General features: G+C 41.2%; 2 protein-coding genes across 2 annotated transcripts; both read left to right on the forward strand.

Annotated features, from left to right (window-relative positions):
* Nucleotides 1-2727: 2727 nt before the first annotated feature.
* LOC138847809 (vomeronasal type-2 receptor 116-like) lies at nt 2728-18071 on the forward strand. Its single transcript, XM_070067623.1, has 6 exons — nt 2728-2888; nt 6786-7077; nt 8835-9641; nt 13743-13970; nt 14277-14400; nt 17167-18071. The coding sequence occupies exons 1-6, from the start codon at nt 2728-2730 to the stop codon at nt 18069-18071; spliced, it is 2517 nt and encodes an 838-aa protein (XP_069923724.1).
* Nucleotides 18072-21724: 3653 nt separating this feature from the next.
* Nucleotides 21725-22447, forward strand: LOC138847810 (methyl-CpG-binding domain protein 3-like 2B). Its single transcript, XM_070067624.1, has one exon. It carries the CDS (start codon nt 21725-21727, stop codon nt 22445-22447), a length of 723 nt encoding a protein of 240 aa, XP_069923725.1.
* Nucleotides 22448-26358: the final 3911 nt, after the last annotated feature.

The raw sequence follows: 26358 nt of genomic DNA on the forward strand, positions 1-26358 counted from the left end.
GAACTTCCACTTTTACTATGATGGACGGTTTGCAGGTGGAAGGGTGGTTAAGGGGGGGGAACTGCTATAATCCAAAAGTTGTACTTTTGAAATTTACATTTATTAAATAAAAGTTTTCCAGGAAAAAAAGCTAATGAATAGAGATGGAAGTGGTACAGAAAGAGATGGCAACCCAAAGCATATATATAAATACCAAATGTGTTCCTTTATATATTCTAAAATGTTAGGTATATACAATCAGAATAATTATCATATTATGGTACACTATAATTCAAGAGATTATGATTGACACATTCATCCTTGTAGAGACTATACATATTTGCCTTTGTCCCTTTTATTCCATTCAAATTTCAACTGCCTCTTTATGGAGGATCTTAGCCAATGGCCATTATTTCATATTGTGTTTCCATAGTGGGACAATCCTAGGGAATTTTTCAAGTGTTTTCCATAACAACAGAGGTTGAATTACTAATGCATAGTTAGTTCCTAAGTAGTGTAACCCTCACACCCCAAATTCGGAATCCTAGAAATGGATTAAACATGAACCATGTCCATGTGACTATATGTGTTCATGTGAACAATGTGATACCATTCATTTCTCTGTTGGCCTATATATTTTTGAGTAGTTACCCCAAGTATTATGCCTACAATATGCTATCATTAGAATATTTTATATAGAATTTAAAGCTCCAGCTCAGACAAGGATGACAGCTTGCTAAAAACATTATCAGGCATACCTGTTGCCTGAATCATTGCCATGTTAGAGAGATGTTGGATGAAGTCCAGGAGGCATGAGGCTCATCTGTCCACCTCCACAAATTCTAGACCCTTCATCTCTCAGTTACATGGTGGCCCTTGGAAGTAGGCCCCTTCCCCACCACTGTTGCTACCTACCATTCAAAGATTCCTCTAGAATTCCACAAAAAAATCACATTCTTACCCACTACCTACCTGACCCCTTTTTCTTCCTGATCTGATGAAACTGTCAACCATGTGTCTTCTGTTCTATGACATGTTATTTCTTCAATTTCTAATTCTTCATGCATTTATTAAGTACTTTTCTCCTTTCTTTTTAAGTTGGTGTGTGAGTCTTGTAGAATGGAGGCTTATTTGTGAATTAGTGTAATTGGTTGCTACAAGATATATCATAGGTAAGGGGTACAACCTTGAAGAGCATGATCATGATGGGGAAACTAAACTCAATAAATTTAAGCAAGGAAGTGAAAGATATACAAACTAAAATCTTCATAAGATAAATGGATATACACACAAATAAATGCAAAGAAATATGATATTGTGTATTATAAGTATTAATAGTCTTCAAATATACATAATATCAAAAGGCATATAATAACTTAGTGCAAATCCTGTCAAAATCCCCATGTCATTATTCACAGAAGTAGAAAAGAACAAAGGTTACCAAGGCTGGGAGTTTCAATGCTCAGGAGAAGTTAGAGGAATAAAATTTCATTTAGACAAGACCAATGAGTTCAAGTGATGTGTTGCACATCATGGGGAGCCTGGGAATAGCATGCAGTTTACTTGCAAAAATGCTAAGGCACTTGACTTTAATGTGGTCAACCTAAAAAAATGAAGAGGATGTGAGGTAAAACACATGGCAAAGAGCCAGATGAATGCATCCACAATGTGTACAGCTATCAACACATTCACTCAGATCCATAAATCTAGATGATTTAAAGTTAACAATTAAACAGGTAAGGAGATTATTAATTAAAAAGGTAGAGGAATCTGGTTGAGAATGTTTCCTGTAAAAAGTGAGAGAAAATAGACAGCCTTAGAAATCCATGTTTGATACAGAACAGAATTCCTTTCACTTGTCACATGGAAACCATACCAATGCTAAAGGCTTGTTAAATGGGGAGAACCTCAGGGAAGTGGGTAACTGGATTAATTGTGTGGAGGGCTATACATGGTGAGAGAATTGGTACCCTTTTCTGAATATGCCTGCTCATTCTTAATCACGAAGCCAATGTTCTCAGCAGAGTTTTGCAAACTTGAGAATGATATTAGACACAGCAATGAAGAGACTGGGTGGGGAGCAGAGTCATCAATGATAGACATCAGCCCTTGACTTCTTTCCAACTCATATGTGGAATGATGCAACTGGACGTTTTGTTGATCTTAGCAGCAACTCTTTCTAAACTTGCCAAACACACCAAGAAGTCCACTGGAGTAACAGTTAGCCCTTTGTGCACTGTCCAATCATTAGGTGGTCCCCAGTGCCTTGTTGGACCATGATGAAATCATACAAGGAGGAGAGGAATGAGAGTCCAAAACATGTTTTTCCAACGTGTTTTCCCCTAGAATGGAGGGTAACAGGTGCAGAGCCCCAGGGCAGGATGATTCCTTGAGTTTCTGTATGGGACACAGTGAAGCAAAGAAAAGGCTGAGCTGCCAGTGCTGTGCTGATCACATGGACACTAATGTCTCACTGCATGGACTTCTTTAGAAATGACTCCCTGTAGTTTCCAGTTGTGCCCCTTTCTGACTCACTAGACTGGCAGACAGCAATACTAGGATTCAACAGTGCCCTGCACAGAGAGCAGTTCTCTGCAGGGGATTGAGCCTGCTGACACCTGCCAGCTCCTTGTTCCCTAACCTCAGCTGATGTTCTGGGCTTCATCTCTGCATTGTGAAAACCCTGGCAAGATGTTGTCTGTGAGTGTTCTGTGCCTACTCCTGCACACTATACACACTTCACAGGGCATGACCCACAGGGAATGCAATAATTACCTTAAGCCAAGTATCAACCAAGATGGAGACCTGATCCTGGGTGGTTTTTTCCCTCTCTACTACCCAGAACCAGAAAGCAAAAAGGTCCAGATGCCTTTTTTACATCGTCCCCAGTATAAAACTGTTGTATCTTGGTAAGTTCAAGATTGTGTGTATGCATTAAGTGTGGCTACCATTGAATGTGAGTGTGTGTTACTACTGTGTTTAATCCTTTCTGAGAATGCTAGAAGGTATGAAGAAAGTGCCAAAATGCCAATAAAGGAAGTTGCAGGTTCACTCCATTCTTGTACCTTCCATGCCTTGCTGTTCATTTTTCTATTTGCTTCTTGGTCCTTCAGGGACAGAGAAGTGACATCAATGATTACCTGCCCACTCCATTGGCTTAGATCTCTCAAATACAGCCCTCAGCATCTTGGAATGAGGAAATTTGTGGGGACTCCAATCCTACCTGCATGCATGGAGTGGGCACAGGTGTCCTGAGGCACTGAGACCCTGGTCTGTGGTCAGTGTTAAGATTAAGGGGTCACTCTGATTTCCAGTGCTGAAAAGAGCATTGTCACTATTGTACCCAATAGTGAATCCATGTGTATCTAAGATGTGCCACCATAAACAGACTTTGTCCCACCGCACATCATTAACTGAGCCCCTTCAGACTGCAGGCTTGAGTCCCTGAATGTAGCAAGATTAAAGGGATTTATCTTCCCCAAGACTTTCAATTGGATCCTTAAGGTTTTTCTCTAGGAACCACACAGAAACTGCATTAATTCTGGGCTTGACGCACCTGTGCAGCATGTGTTTTAGTAACTGTTAACATGGATGCCTGAAGAGGATTAGAAACAAGACATCCTGTCTCTGCACCCTTGTTGGTGGTGACAGTGGAGTGTGCTTCTGACTCACTGCAGAGAACCACATGCTCATGTGTTCAGAAGAGAGTGAGGCAGAGAGATGTTGGTTTAAATGGAGCATGTCTGTTCTTATCAGCACTTTTGGAATTTAATGCTTATCAACTCAGCAGGTTGCCATGCACTATGGGCAACTGCTAATGGGCTGGCGACCTCTGAGGCACAGTGTTAAAACATGTAGTCTCTCCTAGTCGGTGCCTTCACAGTGTTCTGTCCCTTCTCAATGTTTCATTAAATTTCTTTGTGCATTTTTAATTTCTATATTATTAGCGAAAATGCCTAATGGGACATTTATGGTAAACACTTTATGCATGTGAATCTTCTGGTTATGTGGCAGCTACTGATCGTTTGTACTCTGTCAGATTTAGGGAGATAGGATGTGATTTTCTAAAGGTGAATTAATCTCTCATCTCAGGGACTCTGTGTGGGAGACAGTGAGGAGCTGCCTTGTTCATGATCTCAGGGTGAAAGGTCAGCCCATGCCACAAACTGGAGGCCAGGCTTTGCTCTCTGCCTTCTCTTCCCCAGGTAGAAAAGTGTCTGGCCACCCTAATTTGTGCAGACCTTTAGCCCTCATGTGCTTGCCACACTCTAAAATTGCATTTGCTTCAATCTCCTTTAGTTAATATGGGCTCAGATGATTAATTTTTTGTGAAGTTTGACTTCAAGCTCCAGCTTCAATACTGTGATTGAACTTCCTTAAAGCTGATGGAAGTTATGTTGTTATTTGCCTGACAGGAGTTATTTTATGTGCATATCCCACATTTGTTTACCCAATATTTGGCCTTTGATTTGGCATTAATTTTGTGTGGCTGTAATACTCTAATGATCAGTTTTATTTAATAAACTGCATATTTCTCTGAGATGCTGGGGGTACATCATTAAATAATGAGATAAAGTCTTTTATCAAGATTTTTAAAAGAGTTACCAAATCATTGTTGATAAACATGTAGATGTTTATCACCTGCTCACAAATCCCTAACTCCTTTTCAGTGTCTCCACATCCTTCATTCCTTCTCCCCTACTGCGTACCACCCCTCTGTCTTGTGTCTCTGAGGGTCAGCCTATTACGGCCCCCTCATGTGAATTGATTCATATCCTTTGTGGTCTTTTGTGACTGACAAATTGCAGTGCACCATGTTTCCTGTTTTATTCATGTTGTGGCTTGCAGCAACATTTAGTATACATTTCTCAAAATATCTTTTTTAAGATTAATTTTATTTATTTGAGAGTCAGAGTTACTCAGAGAGAGGAGAGGCAGACAGTGAGAGAGGTCTTCCATCCACTGTTTCACTCCCCAATTGGCCACAATGGCTGGAGCTGCACCCAGCTGAAGCCAGGAGCAAGGAGCTTCTTTCCGATCTTCCCACATGGGAGCAGGAGCCAAAGATTTAGGCCATCTTCTATTGCTTTCCCAGGCTATAGCAGAGAGCTGGATCAGAAGTGGAGCGGCCAGGACTTGAATCAGTGCCCCTATGGGATGCTGGCATTGCAAGTGGCAGCTTTACCCGCTATGCCACAGTGCTGGCACCCAAAATATCATAATATCTAAGTCTGCCTTGGTGTCAGACATTCCTGTTTACTCAAAATAGTAACTCAACATGCCAGGTCCTGAAATTAACAACTGACAACTTTGCCTTCAGCAAAAAAGAATTAAGCTAGTCAACTTTCAGCTGACAGCAAGTGTTATAAATAACCCAAGGTGAATGCAGTGTGCTCTTCACAGTGAAAAATTATTCTACTAAGGCCAAAAGATTAACAGAAAATGTTTATTCAATGAATTTATTTTGTAATTCAAACAAATAAATTTAAGCTATGGACACATGCCACTAGCATAAATTCTGTGCCAGGTCAACCTCAATTTTAAGAACTCCTCTATGTGATCTGAAAATCTCCTCAGATTAAGTGTGTATAGAATGTTGACTTATCAATAAGACAAAATTCAATTTCAAACTCCACATATAAGAACAACATGTACAACACTGTGTGACCCAATAATTGGCAATCAGCAAAAATAAAGCACTGCCAATTAGAAACTTTTTGAATATGTATTATAATATTGAGGAAATGAAGAAATGACAAACTATTAGTTAAGCCCAACACAGAAACATAATATTCATTGCAAAGCAACTAAAGGAATGATTGGATGAATATATTAAGTCCCATGCAACTTATTAACAGGTATGAATATTCTTAGCATTCAAATTCTGGAAGAAATGTAAGAAGTTATAAAAGTTCAACAGAATTCCAAGGGAAGAAGAAAAAAAGAAACACATAGTGAGAAAATAGACCATCCAATTTCTCATACACATGAAATGTGAGAGCTCTTAAATTCTAAGAAACTATTTTCACTCAAGATATATGCTGTGATTATAGAGTAAATTGAAATTATGTTATAGCAAAGATGAATAGAAAAAAGAGAAAGGAAGGAGGAAGAATTGAAGGAGGGAAGTGTGGTTATGTTCTTAGGACTGTATCTGGAATATATACAATCATATATCTTTGTATTAGTAACAAGTTTTTAAGAAGATATATAGAAAAAAGGATTGAACATACAAGTGTAAAATATGAAATGAAAAATATGAATTCAATAGAGAAAAAAATGGAAACTAAGGAAACATCCTAAATTATCTGAGTTCAGGAGAAAAATGTTTACATTTCAAGGAAAACAAAATGTTAAATCTGATTTGAGCAAAGCAAAACATTAGAATAGGAAATTAAAGCAAGGACCAGGGACAAATGGCTCAGATGGACCTGGCCGAGGAGGAGAATGTTCTAAAACTTTAAACAACTGATGAGTCAGGTGGCATTCAGCCTACTCCAGAAATTACTGGAAACAGAAATGCTTGCTCCTGGGTGTTGTCCTTAGGTTGGGATGCATTGAAGCTTTCCTGAAGGGTTCATGAAGGTGAGTGTGATCATGGGCACAGTTTGCTTCAGAGGAGTCCAAGGGCCATTCTACAATCTTCTAGAGCCCTTGAAACCTCATTCGCATCTCCTTCTTTTTCCAAAGCTGAGGCACAACTGAGTGGAAGCCTGAGTCTGACCACTTCTGCTTCAGGGTGTGGCTGTGTTGTTGCTCTGAATTCCATGGTCTCACCCTCTCCCGGATGCTGCCCCTCTCTTTAGGTGGCTGTGGAAGAACTACCAATATGTGCTGGCCTTCCGCTTTGCCATCCAGGAGATCAATAAGGACTCCCAGCTCCTCCCCAACCTGACCCTTGGTTTCAAATTCTTCAATGCCTTTGCCAGTGAACAGTACACCTTACTGAGCATAGTATATTGGTTGATTGGGATTAATGTGCCTTTCCCTAACTACACCTGCCATACACAAGGGAGACACGTTGCTGTCATTGCTGGAACTACATCAGCATTGTCTGTTGAGTTTGGAACGCTTTTGGAGCTCTACAAAAACCCACAGGTAAATGAGCTGTGAATCTGGAGGGCAATAGTTAAATTTCCTCCAACACCATTCTCTCACCTCTGAAAAATGGAAATGGGGCAGCCGAGTATACATACCACACCATGGTATAGGAGAGATCCCATGGATTTCCTAAGGATGTGAGATTATTAACAGGGGAAGGAGAAGGGAGAAAGGGAAATAGCAGGGCCTGTTGACAGTCTTCTTAAGATTCCTGTCTAGGGCCTGTGTAACCATCTCCCACCTGCTGGAAGCATAGGCTGTCTAATAGTCTCACCTCTACACTTCATAATGTCCACAGCACACAGATGTTCCCCATCCAAGGACAGCACCATCTCAGGTGGCATCCAGAGACCTAGGACAGTTGGATATAGGGAATGCATCTGGGTCCCCTTTGGGAAAACAATGAGGGTAACAGACAGTGAAAAATATTTTTTAAAGACTTCTATATTTGTTTATCTAAAAGGCAAAGCAATGGAGAAAGATGGAAAGTCACATACACATACACATACACATGGCATTGGAGTGGATCTCTTAACCACAGGTCACTCCCCAGATGCCCACAACAGCTAGATCTGAGCCAGCCAGCAGCCAGCAGCCAGGATTTCCCTCCTGTTATACCACATGGTAGAAAGGGGCCTAGTACTTTTGTTATACATTGCTGACTCCTCCAGTACAACAGCAGGCAAGTAGATCAAAAGTAGATTAACCAGGACTTGAACTGGCACTTAGAAGTGGGATGCTGGTATCATCATTGGTAGGCTAACACACAGTGCCACTATGCTGGCTCCACCATGGAGTGTTGAAACTCACATCTTGTTACACTGGAGCTCAACCGATCATGTTCCCAATGCTAATTAGTCACAAGCACACAGGTTGATTTTTCTCAGGATTCCCAGTGGCCATGCCATCTACAACTGTGCATATCAGAACTGTGGACATGGGTTTATTCCAATCTTTGGGAGACAGGGAAGTAGCCAGGCAGACAAGGAGCTCTAGTATAAACAACTCAGCTGATTTGCTTACCAAATGTCTGACATGGTGTTGGGCTTAGTCTACCATTGCACATGTGTAGAACCAGGAAGTCATTCCACATGAATGCCATGACCCAGTGAGTTGAGTCATTATCACTGCCTCCCCAGGTCTGTGTCAGTATCTCAAAAATACTTCCCCAGGGACCCACTATACAAGCAACAATCAGAACATGTGCCTGTCAAACATAGGCCATATGGTGAGCAGAGGATTCTGGATTGGAAAAAATATTTTGCCCCAAATTAAAAAAGGTTGGTGATTATATTCTTGGAGACAATGCAGGTTTCCTGTGGTAATCAATGCACTCCAAATACCAAGAGATCAACACAGTAGAGATTTCTGTCTCAGAGTTATCTACAATGGTGGCTGCTGGAGGAGGTGGCTCTACTCCACCAGTCACCCTGGGCAAGGATGGGTGAAGCAACATCCAAAGTTCCTTCTTCCTCAGGCCCCACTGCAGGACATGAAGAGCATACAGATACTGACAGATTTTCTTTAAAGCTATGAAGGAGGAGTCACATTTATTCACCTAAAGCAATGGGCATGCGAAGCATGGTCTTCTCTGTGGCCAGAGTAGCAAGATTTTTCATCTCTACTGCACTCTTTCTTTTCACACAATAGTAACCTATTTAAAGTTGACCTTGGGGAGAAATTCTTTTCACTCACTTCCAAGAGAGATAACACAAATCCTACAAAAGTTTGATCATGTTTTTCTTTGCTTTCAGCTCACCTATGGCCCTTTTGATCCCATGCTAAATGATAAAGATCAGTTTCCCTCACTCTATCAGATGGCAACCAGTCACAGCTCTTTGGGCCATGGAATGATCTACTTGTTGCTGCATTTTGGCTGGACTTGGGTGGTGCTCTTTGTGTCTGATGACATGAAAGGAGAGCAGTTCCTTCAGTATTTTGAAGCAGAGATGCTCAAGAAAGGTATCTGTGTGGCCTTTACAGTTAAGCTCCCTGTCACAAAGAAGTTGTATGGGTATGGTGATCTCACTTTCATGAGTAGCATCAGAGTTTCATCTGCAAATGTGCATATACTCTATGGTGATGTAAGAGGTCTCATCAGTGTGGACATTTCAGTGCAGTCCTTTGTAACCATCGGGAAAGTGTGGATCATGACATCAAAGTGGGATCTTGTTATGTCTGAGACAAACCACATGCTGCATTCTTTGCATGGAGGCTTCTCATTTTCACCCCACAAGGAAGAAATCCCTGGCCTCAAACATTTTGTCAAGATGGCAAACCCTTCCCACTACCCAGAAGACTTTTATTTCAGTAAATTATGGCTTTTCCATCTGCACTGCTCACTTGAAGGATCATTTTGTGGACATATTGGAAGCTGCCCACCAAATACCTCCTTAGAGTTTCTTCCAGGACATATTGACTTGCTGACCATATCTGACTCCAGCTATTTAGTCTACAATGCTGTCTACACAGTGGCCCACGTCCTCCATAAAATGATTTTGGAGAAAGTAGAAATGGGATCTCCAGGAGAAGCAATACAGCCTATGATTCTTCCCTGGCAGGTAAACCTCCCCTAAAACAGAACAGAAAGTTGCCACCTGATGGAATCTAGAGATGTTGTATTGAGATACAGCATCATGACCCTGCTATCTTCTCAACGTCAGAGAGATTAGGTACATCAGAAGTTGGGTTCTTTCCATTGGTTATTGGTATATCTGTGATTGTTGGCTTTGGCTGGAAATTTCAATCTCTATGGATTTTGAATGGTTACTTTCTGAACAGAAATGGTATCAGAAAAGTTTGTAATGTAGGCTGAAATGCTGCAACACGTGAGAAAATTTGACAGATAAAAAGTTGTCATGCCATAATATTCCTTGGAATTTATACAAAGCCAAAAAAAGACGTATTGACAAATTATTTTTCATTTCTATAAATTTTTCATTTGTAAAATTTAACAATTTTGACATCCTGCCACATGTACATCAAAGGTACATATTTTATATATATCCATATCTACAGTTTTTTCTTGGAATAGGGATATTAATATCACAAGGAGAGTGATTGATGACAATGTTGCTAGTACAGGAAGATAAGGGTATATGTCATATACACCGTATGCTTCAGTGAAACAACATACCAAATGCTAGGATACCATCACAATGTTTATACTCTGTATATTAACTTCCACAAATCAGAAAAACATATGATATTTGCCTTTCTGGGCCTGGAGTACTTCACTCAGCATAGTGATCTTCAGTTCCATGTATTTTGTTGCAAATATCGTTCAAATCTGACAGCAGTTTAATTTGATTTATAATCCTGTATAACCTGTGGCCTAAGCCCTGGATGAGATAAGATACTTTTTGTGAAAACAGAAATGGATTTCACATAATATCCTAAACATGATAGGAAATGGATGGGAAATGAAGCATGTTAGACCAACTGCCCTTACAAACTCTGCAGCAATCAGGGAGCATGGACTGTAGTCCCATTTCTTACATATGAGACTACTGAGGATGCACATGAGCACAGGATTTGCCTGCTCAGTCAGCTGAATATTTCTGGGTTTAACCCTGGCTTACATGAATGCATTCCCCACATATAGAATGTATTTAGAAAATTCTGTTTGCATGTGCAAAGGACAAATACGCTCATAAATTTGTAGGATATATTAAATAAGGGTGATGTGTAGAAAAAGTAAAATATTTGTAAAAATTAGCATCAGAACATTTACTTCATAATCAAATTGTATTTAAGCATTAGAAGTATGTTTTATAAACTACAGTATTAGAGTAAAACCTTGGGAAAGGAAATTAATTTTTCAAGAAGGCTTCCATAGATATAATTAATGAATTATTTGTAAATTTTGTCCTCTACATTATTTAAGAATTAAGTGGTAAACTGTCCCTTGACAATCAGGTCATGGAATCTTTGAGTCTTTTTTTTTTTTTTTTTTGACAGGCAGAGTGGACAGTGAGAGAGAGAGAGACAGAAAGAAAGGTCTTCCTTTGCCATTGGTTCACCCTCCAATGGCCGCCATGGCCGGCGTGCTACAGCCGGCGCACCACGCTGATCTGATGGCAGGAGCCAGGTGCTTCTCCTGGTCTCCCATGGGGTGCAGGGCCCAAGCACTTGGGCCATCCCCCACTGCACTCCCTGGCCATAGCAGAGAGCTGGACTGGAAGAGGGGCAACCGGGACAGAATCCAGTGCCCCGACCGGGACTAGAACCTGGTGTGTTGGCGCTGCAAGGCGGAGGATTAGCCTAGTGAACCACGGCACCGGCCTAGGTCATGGACTCTTGAAGACATTGATTCTAAAAGTGCCATTGTTACTTTTTACCGTGTATATCCTCTTTGTTTTGTTCTGTTGGGTTTTTTTCTCTGTTTTCTATCTCTCTCCCATTTCTCTTCTTCATACTGATAACTCTAGGTTACACAGAGTTATATTTATTTTAAGGCAATTGGGAAAAGATCCCAGATAAAAATAAGAGGGGAAATAAGAGATGGAGGAGGTAGTCTATAACTGTAAAACAGTTTGGTTCTGCATACAGTCATACAGACTGAGCTCTAATGGTACAGCCTAAGAACTAGTCATGGGGCTCCAAAACCATAAGAATTGGTGGTACAAATGCCATCTTCACTGTTAAAATGGTCATATTAAAAGTTAAAGGCAACAGATAGATCAGTCTAAGTTTAAAAAGCATGATATAATGATATAAGTAACATCAAGTACCTGGGAAAATAATATAATTAAAAAAGGAAGGAAAGACCAACATGGGAAGCAGTCCACACAGCAGACTCCTAGAATAACATTTGCTATAAATAACACTCTAACCTCAGAATCAACCCTAAGGCTTCCTTGTTGGGCTAAAAGGCCTGCGAGATCATTTCAGGCATGGAAAGCCAAGACATTGTGACAAAAAAATATCCTACACAGAGGATCTCTGTGAGACCTCAGAGGACAGAAAGAGTCATCAAAGAAGGAGACACTCTTCTCTGAAGGGAGGAAAGAACATCCACTTTGCTTATGGCCATGTCCAAATACCGATGGAATCTGTGGTCAAAAAAAAGTCTTCCATAACCTTGGGAACCCATGGTAAGAGCCTCAGATGATCGCTGATATCATAAAAAGAGTGTTAATTATTAAAGGAACAACAGTAGTCACTGTGACTTGCTCCCCATGTAGGACCTCTGTCCCTAATGAATGTTAATATGAGAATTGACTGCAAATTCTCTCCCTAAACTGTACTCTATATGTTGTGTGTGTGCCTGGGTGCAAATTGTTAAAGTCTGTGCTGAGCATGGTGTTGGTCCTCTGTTTATAAAGTCATACTAAAAATGAACCATAATGAAGAAGGAGATAGGAGAGGGAAAGGGAGGTGGGATGGTAGCTGGGGGGGAGGGGGGCTATGGGGGAAAGAACCACTATATTCATAAAGTCGTATCTATGTAAAAATGCACTCATTAGCCGGTGCTGTGGCTCACTAGGCTAATCCTCCGCCTGCGACACCGGCACTCTGGGTCCTAGTCCCAGTTGGGGCGCCGGATCTACCCCAGTTGCTCCTCTTCCAGTCCAGCTCTCTGCTGTGGACTGGGAAGGCAGTGGAGGATGGCCCAAGTGCTTGGGCCCTGCACCCACATAGGAGACCAGGAGGAAGCACCTGGGTGTCCTGGCTTTGGAGGGGCACAGCATGCTGGCCATAGCGGTCAATTGGGGGGTGAATTAACAGATAGGAAGACTTTCTCTCTGTCTCTCTCTCTCACTGTCTAACTCTGCTTGTCAAAAAAATGCATTCATTAAATAAAAATTAAAAAATTAAAAACACAATTAAGTGATAGTTGTTTAAAAATAACAACTTAGTTGTATCCCAGTACAGATGTGTTGTGATCTAGAAGGTTCAAGGTTAACACATACTATAAAAGCATAATAAGCTTTCATAGATTTGAAATTTTGTCTTTGGTCATACCATACTATCTGATATGTCAAAGATAGTCACAGTCATCACAATAAGTGACCCAAAGCCAAGGAGAGAAAGAACACCATGTTGTGTCATGTTCAACCAGTGTTAAGGTATAAGTATACCTTAAAAGGTATAATGTATATTGCTGATATACATAATATACATATCTTATAGATATGGACTTCTGAGGTATTACAGTGGCTTTGAGTCTCTTGATGGAAAATATATCTTATGAAACAATCATGCATTAATCTCTAATTTTTCCCCAACCAAAATACACTAATCATCAACTATATTTTGAACCTTATGAAGAACTTATGTAGATACACACCTATAATATTCATAACAGCTATCAAGTTATTTCAGTAGCCATCCATGTGCTGCCCAACTGGTAACAGTAGAGTTAGCTTCCATAAAGCCCCAACCAATCTTTCATGGCCAAAGCTTCAATAGAGTCTGTGCTCCAGTAAACCTCTGGACCACTAACTTTTCTGATTGGGGACAATCACTCTTTGATGTTTTGTTGAGGGAGCAGAGGAATACCTTAACCCGGGAGATGTTTAAGCATCCAAAGAAAATTAATGTTCTACCAAATGGAAAAGCTGAATGCAAAAGACAACAAAGAGGGCTTGTTTAGAGCATCTGACTTCCCACAACTAATTTGGATGTGCTGTCTATTTCCAATTATGCCTGTCCTCCAGCTCCATCAATTTCTGAGGAAAATCCAATTTACAAACAGCGCTGGAGATAAAGTATCCTTCCATGAAACAAGAAACCACATGGCACATTATGATATCCAGAACGTTGTGAATTTTCCTAGTGGTCTTCATTTGCTTATTAAAATTGGAGAGTTTTCCTCCAAGAGTCCACATGAACAAAGCTTACTTGTCAATGAAGAGATGATAGAATGGCCTGTTGCATTCAAAGTGGTATGATTCTCTTTTGATACGAGATACCCACAGAGAGATCTGCCAATAATCTTGTGAAGAGGTTAAGTGTGAAGTGATCATGTTCTTTTGTAATACATGGGAAATAGGTTGGGGAAACAGAAATGGCAATCGTAGGAATGCTGAAATGGATGTCTAGGTATTAGTCACAGGTACAGGAGGAGGGGATGTAGTCGTGACCTTCAATTGAAGGCCAAGGTGTTATGTAGTGAGGAGGGATCTACTGACATCCTTCACGGTGGCTGATAACATACCAAACCATGACCAGTGCTTCTCTTTTTTCTTCAGACCCCTCAATCTGTGTGTAGCCAGAGCTGTGGTCCAGGATTCAGGAAAATGTCACAGGAAGGAAGACCTATCTGCTGCTATACTTGTGTTTTGTGTCCAGAGAAAGAAATTGCCAATCAGACAGGTAGAAAATTTCCAATCCATATCTTTACTGTCCTAGTTATTTCTCCACAAAAGAGAAACCAAAGAGATTTGCAGTTAGTTCCTAGTGCATCATTGTTCTCTATGCACACATTTACTCATTCATTCAATATATCCATTTATGATCACTAAAGATACTTTATGTTTAAGTTCTTCTCTGGTGATGCTCATTCTAGTAACGTCAACTGTAGCACTGATTCTAAAAGATATCACACCATGTTAGATAAGTCATCATCTGAGATTTGCAGGTGGAACTTGCTATATTTCCAACTGAGAAATGTAGGATGTATAATCATCAAGGCTTTCTATTGGTGCCTGTAAATCTTGAAACCAATTCATCTTACAAACACATGATAAGCACAGAGCTAGTGCTTGTATGTCATCATGGAAATACTGTATTCCTCCCTGCACTGTCTTTAATATTTTCCATGGAATTAAGGATGTCTAGTACCACAGGTACATTTAGATATATAGAATTTATTAAAGGAAAGAGTCAAGGTGAAGTATGAATATCACATCCTACTAAAATATACAGTTTGGTATGCTCATAAAAACTTTTGAACAAGACAAACATAAAAATAATTACCTATCAAAATACATGTACCAGGCCGGTGCCATGGCTCAATAGGCTAATCCTCCACCTAGCGGCACCAGCACACCAGGTTCTAGTCCCGGTCGGGGTGCCAGATTCTGTCCCGGTTGCCCCTCTTCCAGGCCAGCTCTCTGCTATGGCCCAAAAGTGCAGTGGAGGATGGCCCAAGTGCTTGGGCCCTGCACCCCATGGGAGACCAGGAGAAGCACCTGGCTCCTGCCTTTGGATCAGCATGGTGCACCGGCCACAGTGCGCCAGCTGTGGCGGCCATTGGAGGGTGAACCAACGGCAAAAGGAAGACCTTTCTCTCTATCTCTCTCTCTCTCACACACTCTCCACTCTGCCTGCAAAAAAAAAAAAAAATGTACCAAGAATGTAAAAAATGTGCTATATCTCACTGAGAAATACTTCCATTTTTTTAAAATATGGGAAATAGACCTTGTAATGATTTGATTTCCTCCAAAAAGGCTTCTCAATTCCTATTGTGTTAGCATTAGCAACCATTTGGTTTTAATCATTTCCTAGAGGAAATAAATAGTTTTGGCCATGAAGAAGATAACAGAACAAAGAGCTAATCTGTGCACAAAGGTTTTGCAAAAATTCAATAACAAATAAAAAGAATTTAAAAACATATGCTGGAAGCATGTTGTACAACAATACTTTCTTGTATGTACAAACACTGTAGAAAGTATCTAAGATTGAAGCCAGAGCACCTGGTGTCCCCAAGAAGAGAAATGGGTACTTCAAGATAAGAATGCCAGGAAGATTGACTCTAAATTACATTAGGATCTTTTATGGTTGAAGAAGTGTCATCTAAAAAGTTAAATCAAACCCTCATAACAAGTGTAGCTAGACCCCAATACCATCTTCTGTATTTAACTGAAACAGAGATATGCCCATTCATTGACTTGTCTCTATGACTTATTTCTTGCTGCATTGGCAAGAAAATGTTATTTCAATAAATAGAGAAAACATGGTATCCAGAGCTGAATTTATTCCCCACCTTCCACAAGTACAATGGGGTAACAAGTTATGATTTCATAGAATGAGTGAAAAGTTCCAATACAAAATAAAAAATTTCTCAGAGTTTCAGAATGATATACTGCTATAAATGATCTGTGATTTCTTTACATTTAGCATGTATAAGTGAAACAGGCACTTTTATTTGGGTATTATTTATATCCATTTCCTACAATTCCCACTGATCTATAGTCTTATTACTTTTTACTTTTTGAACTCTTGATTCAGTGGAGTTTTAAGACTTTGACTAAATGTAAATTAAAAATATGCTATTTCAAAAATTAAAAAAGGAAGGAATGAAGGAAGGAAGAAAAAGGAAGGAAAGAAGAAGGGAAAAGAGAAAAAAGAAAGGAAGGGAGGTGGAATGGAGGAATAAATCATCTTAAAATTGTACCAGTGAATGGAATGGAATCTCTTCTGTTTCTATTAATATCACATTAACATGAGAATTGATGATAATTGTATTATACTAATTATCATGCACTTGCTATGACCCTGAGAATGCAATGTATTAATTCATTTTGAAATTTATATTATATACTAACTTGAAAAATATCTAATTTCTCCATCAATAACTGGGTAAAATATCAATTACATCCAAATTTCTTTATTTTAAAAACACCTCTATTCAAATCCAAATGTTGTTTATTCAATAAAATGCACCTTAAGATTCCATTAAAAATTGACAAAAGGATTCCCAAGGAAATGAAAATATAAAATGAGGAAAGATTGTTCTGCCAGATATCAAGCTAATAACTGTAGTATTGATGGCTGTAAGGTTCTCTTAGGAGTTTGGGGTTGTTTATTTCTGTGTCTGAGCTACAGAGATACAGGATGTGACATGAGGCTGACTTAGGGGATAGAACAGAGAAAGGCTGGGAAGCATCCATGACCATGGGAACAGGAATGTGTCACAGGATAAGTCAACCTAGCCCCCATATGCTGAAGGTGTTGCTTGAATGAGTTTGTTCCAATCTGCAGATGGGCATCCTCCCTGGACAGCAATGCAGAAACTTGATCAGGTGTACCCTGCTATATATCACAAGCTCCCAGCAGCATTGCAGTTGACCATTTTCCACAACAGAAAGAAATCCAGATTTTCTACAAAGTAAACCTTCAGTTTTTCTCCTTCCTCAGATGCAAAGCAGTGCATCCCATGTGAAGATCACGAATACCCAAACCAGGATAGAAGTCGCTGCCTCCCTAAGTTGATGACGTTCTTGGCCTTTGAGGAATCTCTGGGGATGGCTCTGGCCTGCATGGCTCTGTGCTTCTCTGTCCTCACAGCTGCGGTCCTCTGGGTCTTTGTGAAGCACCAAGACACTCCCATAGTCAAGGCCAATAACAGGACCCTCAGCTACATCCTGCTCATCACCATCCTCCTGTGCTTCCTCTGCTCCTTACTCTTCATTGGCCGTCCCAACACAGCCACCTGCCTCCTCCAGCAAATAGCATTTGGCCTTGTGTTCACAGTGGCTGTTTCCACTGTGCTGGCCAAGACCATCACTGTGATTCTGGCCTTCAAGGTTACAAAACCTGGCAGAACTGTCAGGCGATTGTTGATATCAGGAGTTTCTAACTCTGTCATTCCCATCTGCTTCCTCCTCCAACTGATTCTCTGTAGCATCTGGCTGGGAATCTCTCCTCCCTTCATTGAGTTAAATACACACTCTGAGCCTGGCCACATCATCCTGGTGTGCAATAAGGGTTCGGTCACTGCCTTCTACTGTGTCCTGGGCTACCTGGGTTCCATGGCCCTGGCCAGTTTCACTGTGGCTTTTCTAGCCAGGAATCTGCCTGACACTTTCAATGAAGCTAAGTTCCTTACATTCAGCATGCTGGTGTTCTGCAGTGTCTGGGTGACCTTCCTGCCTGTCTACCACAGCACCAAGGGGAAGGTCATGGTGGCTGTGGAGGTCTTCTCCATCTTGGCCTCCAGTGCGGGGCTCCTGGGCTGCATCTTTGTCCCCAAGTGCTATGTTATTCTCATAAGACCTGAGATGAACTCTTTGAAAGGCTTAAAGAATAAAAGCAAGTTCTAAAGGATTCTAAAATTTTTCCACTTGTTTTGCTATCACATATTCAGAGTTTAGAACCATGAATCCAGACTGAAGTAGCAATCCAGAAATAATGAAGGAACTAAAGTTGATTTTTTTCCTTTAAAAACTATTTATGTATTGGACATACAGCCTAGCAGTCTGAGTGCATGGCATCAATTTCTGGCTCTGGCTTTGGCTCCTGACCTGGACTTCTGATTCCTGGGGACCCTGGAAGGCAGTGGTGAATCTTCACGTAACTTGGTCCTGTCCAACCATATGAAAATCTAGGGTCTGACTGACTGTTGTTGGTTGTAGCCTCATCCCAGGCACAGGCATAGGGGGTGTAGAGATGTGAGGCATTGAATGGGACGTCTCTGTCTCTGTCACTAACCTTCTGTTTCTCTCCCTCTCAGAGTTAGTAATGGGAGTTTAGAGAAAATTTTTATATCAAGTAAAAATAAATTATGGTGTAAATGCCCATCAAGGCTACAACAACAATGCTATTTTATATTAAAAGGCTATCACTGAAATAGTTGAGATGAATTAATTTCTATTTATTTATCAGTGTATAGACAATGTAAGTGCTCATATATGTGAGGACATCTAATTAAACATGCTTTGCATTCTGTTTGCCCTGGCTACTGAGTGCTTGTCATTTCTTTGTTGACATTGTGATTTAAGTGAGATTTCTTTCCCAGATACGGGAGGTGATTGGTCATGCAGTGTTCCTCTGTTGAGATACTGTGTTGTCCAAAAATATCTTAATAAATACTCATTGTTGAACTATTTTGAAGTGGTGCTTTTATAACACATTATATGGAATATCCACTTACACATGGCACTGAATCAGTAACTGTATGTTCTTCTGCCAATATATTGTTTTTTTATTTTTGTCTTTGCTTTAAATTTTCTTTTTCCAATTGCACATGGGACACAATGCTGTTTGGATTAATGTGGAATTCTCATAGCTAAGATGAACCAATTTTAAACTGGACAAGTCAAAAGCATTTAAGTGCATGCATATTCATATTGAACATTCAGATTATGCACAGTATGTTCACACATTCAGGCAGTAGTCTTCTCTAAGTGGATTGAAGGGTTTTCATCACCCTATAAAAATTTCCTTATGTAATAAGAAGTCACTTTCAAACTCATATCATGCAACCAATCATCTCCATATGTTTCTATGAATTCACATTTTATGAATAATTCTGACAAGTGGCAACAGTCAATATGTGGCTTAGGAGTCTTGGTTCAAACCCATACACATTGCACCATCATCACTTATTCCTTTTTCAAACTGTATAATTTTCCATCTCACAGATTTTTACCATTCTTTTTTGCAATTTTATTGTTTCATTTTTCTGCTCAACCTAATATTTTGTTATTTTTGAGATAACATAGTTTTAGTTTGCATTTGACTCAAAAGCTTAAAGCTCCACTAAATAAAGCGTTCAACAAGTACTAAGCAAGAAGACCATAGTTCTGCAGGAATATAGGCAGGGGCTATAAACAATAATCCAATGAAAAATGTTCAACTTCCCTCACATACAGCAAATTTTAAAATAGCCATAGAACATTCATAGTGTAGTAGTGTGTAGTTATTAATAATTTGTTCAACAAAGTTTTAAAACAAAGGCAAAATACTATATTTGCAGCCAAAATGATATAAACAGACATATTTCTTTCCTTTATTTTTCTTCACAACCAAAATGAATTTTTTCTTAGATTTCCCCAGAACCCTTTTATTTAAGGTATCTAAACTTGACACATTTCATAAAAACAACTTTAGGAATGTTATGATTTTTCCCACGCTACCTGTCCTTGCACCTACACTTCTACTCTTCTTCCTCCTTCCTCTCCTATTCCCATTCTTATTTTACACTAAGATTTATTTTCAATTAACTTTATACACCTAAAATTAATTCTATATTAAGTAAGAGTTCAACAAATAGTATGAAAAAACAAACTGTTCCTCAACAATTGACACAAGGGCTGTCCAAAGTTATCGGATATCAAATTGCTATTTTAAATTTTCATCTTGTGACTATTTTAAAAATGCTAGCTACCACATTTAAGGGAGAATCTGTGTTATTTGTCTTTCTGTCTACCATATTTATTTTATCCAACAGCCCACAGCAGGACATTCATTTTTTTACACCTTGTTACAGGTATAAACTGGTCCTCCATAAAGTCTTCCATAGCAGCTTTATCAGCTTACATTCCCACCAACAGTGCATTAGGGTATGTTTTTCCCCACATCCTCACCAGCATTTCTTGTATTTGAAAGTCAGATTACACAGAGAGAGGAGAGGCAGAGAGAGAGAAAGGTCTTCCATCTACTGGTTCACTCACCAGTTGGCTGCAATGGCCAGAGCTGCATGGATCCAAAGCCATGAGCCAGGAGCTTCTTCTGGGTCTCCCACATGGGTGCAGGGCCCAAGGACTTGGGCCATCTTCCACTGCTTTCCCAGGCCATAGCAGAGAGCTGGATCGGAAGTGGAGCAGCCAGGAGTCAAACTAGTGCCCAAGTGGGATGCCGACACTGCAGGTGGCAGCTTTATCAGCTACACCACCATGCTGACCTCAGGATTTGATTTTTGAAATCAATCTTTTCACATATTTACTGATTTACTTGCTTACTTATTTATTTAGAAAGGCATAGGGGCCGCGAACAAGAGAAACAGACCCAAAGAGCCATCTTGCATCAGCTGGTTCTTTCCACTGCTTTCCCAGACCCATCAGGGAGCAGGATTCAAAGTCTACCAGTTGGAACTCCAACCTGGCCCTCTATGGGATGTGGGCATTTCCAGGGGTGGCTTAATTCACTGGGCCACAGAACCAACACAGTTTCTACTTTAGCCTATTAAAACCAATGTCATATGCAAAATTATATATATGGAAACTTTCTAATTTTTACATACAGAAAATGCTTCCCGCATACATTTTCCCTTGGCCTGTGGCTTATCCACTGATGGGATTGTCTACTGGTGGAAGTCATTGCATTTTTCCCAGGATCCGTGGATTTCCCAATGAGTTGGTTGTCCACTGTCTTTCTCTATAAAGGACGAGCCAGAGGGCAAAGTTCCAGCATTTTCCAAGGATCCACAGGCTGTGCACATCCCACACTGAGGGCAGCCAGGCAAACCTTGTGACCATGGGAAAACCTGTATTGTTCTCATCTCCAAGCCAGCCCTCCCTAGTGAGTAGAGAAGTATTGTGAACGCAGAGTGTACACTGGTGTACTTTTTCCTTCACTGAAATTTCTCTGAGTAACTCACAGAATTTTTTCTTAAGATTTACTAATTTATTTGGAAGGCTGAGTTACTGGGTGGTGGGAGGGTAGAGAAGCCCTCCATCTGCTGGTTCACTCCAAACATGGCCACAACTTCAAACAGTATTATCTCCATGGTTTTGAGTGACAGTCAATGTCATCTACTCTTTGTTATGTGAACTTTCTTGGGATCAGAGACCAGATTGTTCTAAAACATTTCTTAATTTATTTCAAAGAAAGAGTTACTGAGAGCAATTGTAAGAGCAAGCGAGAGACGTTCTTCTGGCCTCCCCTTCTCTCATTCACTCTCTGTCACTCTGCTATCAAATAAAAACGAACTCTAAAACACACACCTTTTCCTTCTCATCCTCACAAACCGCTCATGCCCCAAGCCTTCTGGATGTCAGCGGTGTACAGTGTAAGGCAGTTTCACCCAGAAGGGGAGGTGGAGGCAGCTGGGACCCCATCCATGGATGGCAGTCTGTGTCTTCCACTCTGCTCAAGTTTGGTTTTGCTTTTCAAGAGGAGGCTGAGAAGAACAATGATTCCTGAGACCTTTCGAAGGAAGCAAGAAGCGTATGTGATGAAGACCAAGCCGAGACCCGGCACAGGCTCCGCAATGCCGCTCAGACCAGCTACGCCTTCCAGAGCCCAGTTACTCGAGTTACTGCCTTCTCGGGCAATGCATTCCAGCGCCGCCGGCCAAGGGGAAGCTGGAAAAGCCCCAGCAGGTCTGTGCACTCAGGTGGCTGCAGGGCTCTGGGCCAGCAGCAGCGAGCGAGAGTCTTTACCCAGTTTGAATTTTGCAAATGCCTGGAAGATGACAGCACCGGCAATCCCAAGGAGAGCCCCAGGTCCGGCTGGTGCTGTGGGTCTGCAGTCCAGGCCCACGCCCATGCCCACCCCTGGGCCAGCCTCGGAGATGACTTTGATGGTTCCACCCGCAGATCCAGGGGTTTCCTGGTCTTTCTACAGCCGGCAGGTAACTCCTACGGACATCCAAAGGAAGACAAGGAAAGTGAAGAAGCTGAGTAGGAGACTGGCTGAGGCCCTGAATGCAGACAAGATCATCAGAGAGGGAGAGAAGGCGGGGAGGGGAGACTGATGGGGCAGAAGCTGGAGAGAAGGAGCAGCCACGTGGTGCAGGCACTGTGGGGGCAAGGAACCCCCCCCCAAGAAAGAGCTTTCCATGTAATGCCAGTCCCACCCTCTTCGCTGATCCTGTAATCCCCAACTGTTCTTTATGAAACTCTTTAGACTGAAACTGTGGGGTGCACCTCTTTTTATGGATGACAGGATAGGTTTCCCTTGAGAAAGGAACTCTTTCAATAGTTCAGTTTTTCTTTACAGTGCCTTTTCTTTATTTTAATATCAAAGTCTACATGGATAATATAGCATGAGGGATTATATAGTATTTGATACAATTTTTTTCTTACAATACATAATGTTCAAGGGTAAGATATCTGCTCCTATGAGATTTTCTTCATGTTATGGCCATTTGAGTCAGATTAAAACCCTGATTACTTTCCTGGTTCCTGGGTTCAGCCTTGTCCTACTTGGGCTTGGGGGCCATTTCGAGAGTGAGTCAGCATATGGAAGATCTCCCTCTCTCCCCCTCTCCAATTAAATTAAATTATATATATATATATATATATATATATATATGACTTTTTAAACAATTAGAGGTGAGAACAGGCAGCAGCCATAAAGCTCAACTTTGCCCTATTCAATGCAATCTTTGTAACTGTAGCAACCTCAATGTAAACTATTTTAACTGGTATTATCACAGTTGTTGACACGAGTGGCATTCAATGGATCTTCTTAAAAGTTCTTAAAAGAACTTACAGAATAAAGGTCCTCAAGAATTTTTTTGCAAAAAAAAATGTATTAAGGACATAGGTTATAACATGATTGTTTCATGCTGAAACAAGCTAATCAAAAATGACCAAATATTATTATACAATGTAGAGTAGGCCTAGATAACATGGTTTGACTGTATGTGTTTAGGGCCCTACTATTCATGGCTAGCTTTGCAAGGATCTGGAACGGGCCATTCAGGGAATCACTTTTGTTGTTGCAGTTCCTACTATTAGATATGACTGGGAGTACTTGCTCAAATTCGCTTCCATGCATTTTGGGAGAATAATTTTGCTTGCTCAGATCCCATATTTTGTGTCTGTGCATAATTATTCCTTTCCCACTTATTTTTTCCACTCCCCTCTTACATCTCTTTCACTTTCAGTCCTTTCCCTAGCACCCTTCACCCTTTCCTCTGGGGCTATTCAGCCGGGAATACAGCAGATAAAAGGATTGTGTTGGGTCCAGGCAATTCAATGATTCAGTTTTGGGGGGAGATTTGTTGCTGGGCTCCTGACATTCCTATAATGGGAAATTTGGCATTATCTGTTGGCTTGTGAGAACCACTCTCGTCTTTCATGTTCTGAGACAACATCCCCTGGGGAAGGAGATACTTGGTTCATTGGGGCTCTGTTCATCCACTACAATGTGGGGAAAGTGATGTAGGATACTTGTACTGCAAGGAGAGGCTGCCTGCTGAGACTGATTATTCCTTGTGTTTGGGATAAGGGAAGTCTCACCGTGGGTGCAGTCATCTTATGCTGAGGGAGACCTGTGGAATTTGCATTCTGGGATCCCCTCATCTGTGATGAATGCTGCTGGCAGATGCTTCTATCAGCTCCAACTTTAACAATGGCATGAGAGGTAGTTTCCCACCATATGAAATGTTGTAGACCATGGCGGGCTACCTGTGGAGACTCTCGATTGTCTCAAAGGTGTCTAAGGTGTCACTGCTGGAAACATTAATACCTAGTCTTGGACAAAGGGAGGCAAGATGGGACCTGCACTGAGGGACAGTGGTGTGGCATTTACTGGGTAGGGAATTGGGAGTTGCTTTTTCAGGATTTCCATCAAGTTGTGATACAGGGTATGACTTGAAACCTCCAACATGTGAACAAACCCCCATGACATAAGGGGTTAATTAGGGGACCTAAAGCTTTGGATCCTGTTTTCTCTCAGGTCTCCTATGTGAGTGCAGGGGCCCAAGCACCTGAGTTATATCCTGCTGTTTCCCCAGGCTCCTTAGCAGGGAGCAGATCTGAAGCTGAGCAGCCAGGTCTCAAACTGGCATCCAAGTTGGATGCCGATGTCACAGGCAGCAGCTTGACTCACTATGACAATGCTGGTCCCTTCCATTTTTCAAATCTTGGGATGACAGAGGTCCCATCATCTCCAGTTCAGGGAGATGGCAGGTGGCAGGGGCGGTTATTGCATGGGGCCTCATTTACCTCTAGCCAATGGAAGCAGAAGGATCTCTAATAGCTTCTATTCTTTCTCTTGTTGTGGGGGACCAGCAGTCATTCTGGGTCTTGTCTACTTACCTGGTCTGGACTTGGTCATCCACTGGATATGGGCTCTCCATTCTCTAGAGTTGAGGGGCAGCTGAGGAAGTCTCTTGTGATGCTACCCCCTTTCTAGTATTGCATATGACTACAGTGTTGGCTCAGATCCTCATCAACTCTCGTTTTGTAAGGATGAAAGTTTTGCTCGGACCCACTGTTTTGTATGAGGATGACAGTTGCTATCTGAGCTCCTGTGGCCTGTAATTTTTTTGTTATTTATTTATTTTTTTGATTTATTTTTTGACAGGCAGAGTGGACAGTGAGAGAGAGACAGAGAGAGAAAGGTTTTCCTTTTGCTGTTGGTTCACCCTCCAATGGCCACTGCGGCTGGCGTGCTGCAGCCACCACACCACGCTGATCCGATGGCAGGAGCCAAGTACTTCTCCTGGTCTCCCATGGGGTGCAGGGCCCAAGTACTCAGGCCATCCTCCACTGCACTCCATGGCCACAGCAGAAAGCTGGCCTGGACAACCGGGACAGAATCCGGCACCCCGACCAGGACTAGAACCCAGTGTGCCGGTGCCACAAGGCAGAGGATTAGCCTAGTGAGCCGTGGCGCTGGCCTAGTGGCCTGTAATTTTAAGGAGCTCGGTAGTCCCACGGAAGAACCTGTCAGCTCCACTGTTGGCTAGACCATGAGCCACTTGCTGGGATGATTATAATCTCTAGTCTTGTGGGAAGGACTGGGGATCTCCTGAAGTGCCTTCTGCCATCTCTGGTTTTGGGGGAAGTTTAATGTGGTTTTCAAGAGCATTTTATTTTGAAAAAGTAGATGTACATAAAAGTTGTAAAACTATACAGGGTTTATACAGTCAGTATTCATTTATATTTATTTGCATTTTATGTCTTGATTATCTAAATTCCTGGAGTTATATATCTCCACATTAAATCTTCTTCCTGCAGCAGCCTGAAGAAATCTCTGTAGTGTTTCTTCTAGTGCAGTTACACTTTTCTGTGTTTCCAGCTTTTCAAAAAAGAGAAAGACAGGTCTTCCATCCACTGGTTCACTCCACAAATGGCTGCAATGGCCGGAGCTGGGCCAATCTGAAGCCAGCAGCCAGGAGCTTCTTCTGCGTCTCCCACATGGGTGCAGGGACCCAAGGACTTGGGTCATCTTCTATTGCTTTCCCAGGCCAAAGCAGACAGCTGGATCAGAGGCGGGACAGCCAGGCCTGGGACTGGGACCCATTTTGTCTTCATTTTTGAGGAATATTTTCATCAGTTCTAAATTTTTGGGAAGTCACAGTGTCTCCTTGTCCTACGTTAACCCTTGAAAAGTCAAATATCATAATCATCATCCAATGTCGTCTTACTTCCATAGGTCCTTTTGAAAGTCATCGATATTGTTGCTCCTTTAATAGAAATTGCCTTTTTTCTTTGGTTGCTTTGAGGACTTTCAGGTTGTCTTTGATTTTCTATGGTTTGTCCATATTTTCTCAATTTTCCTTAGTATTTTAATCATAGTCATTTCAAATTCATCATTACTTCTAACCACTATCCTTGTCTAACTCTAGCACCTGAATTTTCTCTGGGCCTATTTTTATTGATTTTTATATTTGTAATTGAGAACATCTTCTTGCGGCTTTGCCTGTCTAGC

The sequence above is a fragment of the Oryctolagus cuniculus genome (genome assembly GCF_964237555.1).
Source record: "Oryctolagus cuniculus chromosome 16 unlocalized genomic scaffold, mOryCun1.1 SUPER_16_unloc_1, whole genome shotgun sequence".
Classification (NCBI taxonomy): Eukaryota; Metazoa; Chordata; class Mammalia; order Lagomorpha; family Leporidae; genus Oryctolagus; species Oryctolagus cuniculus.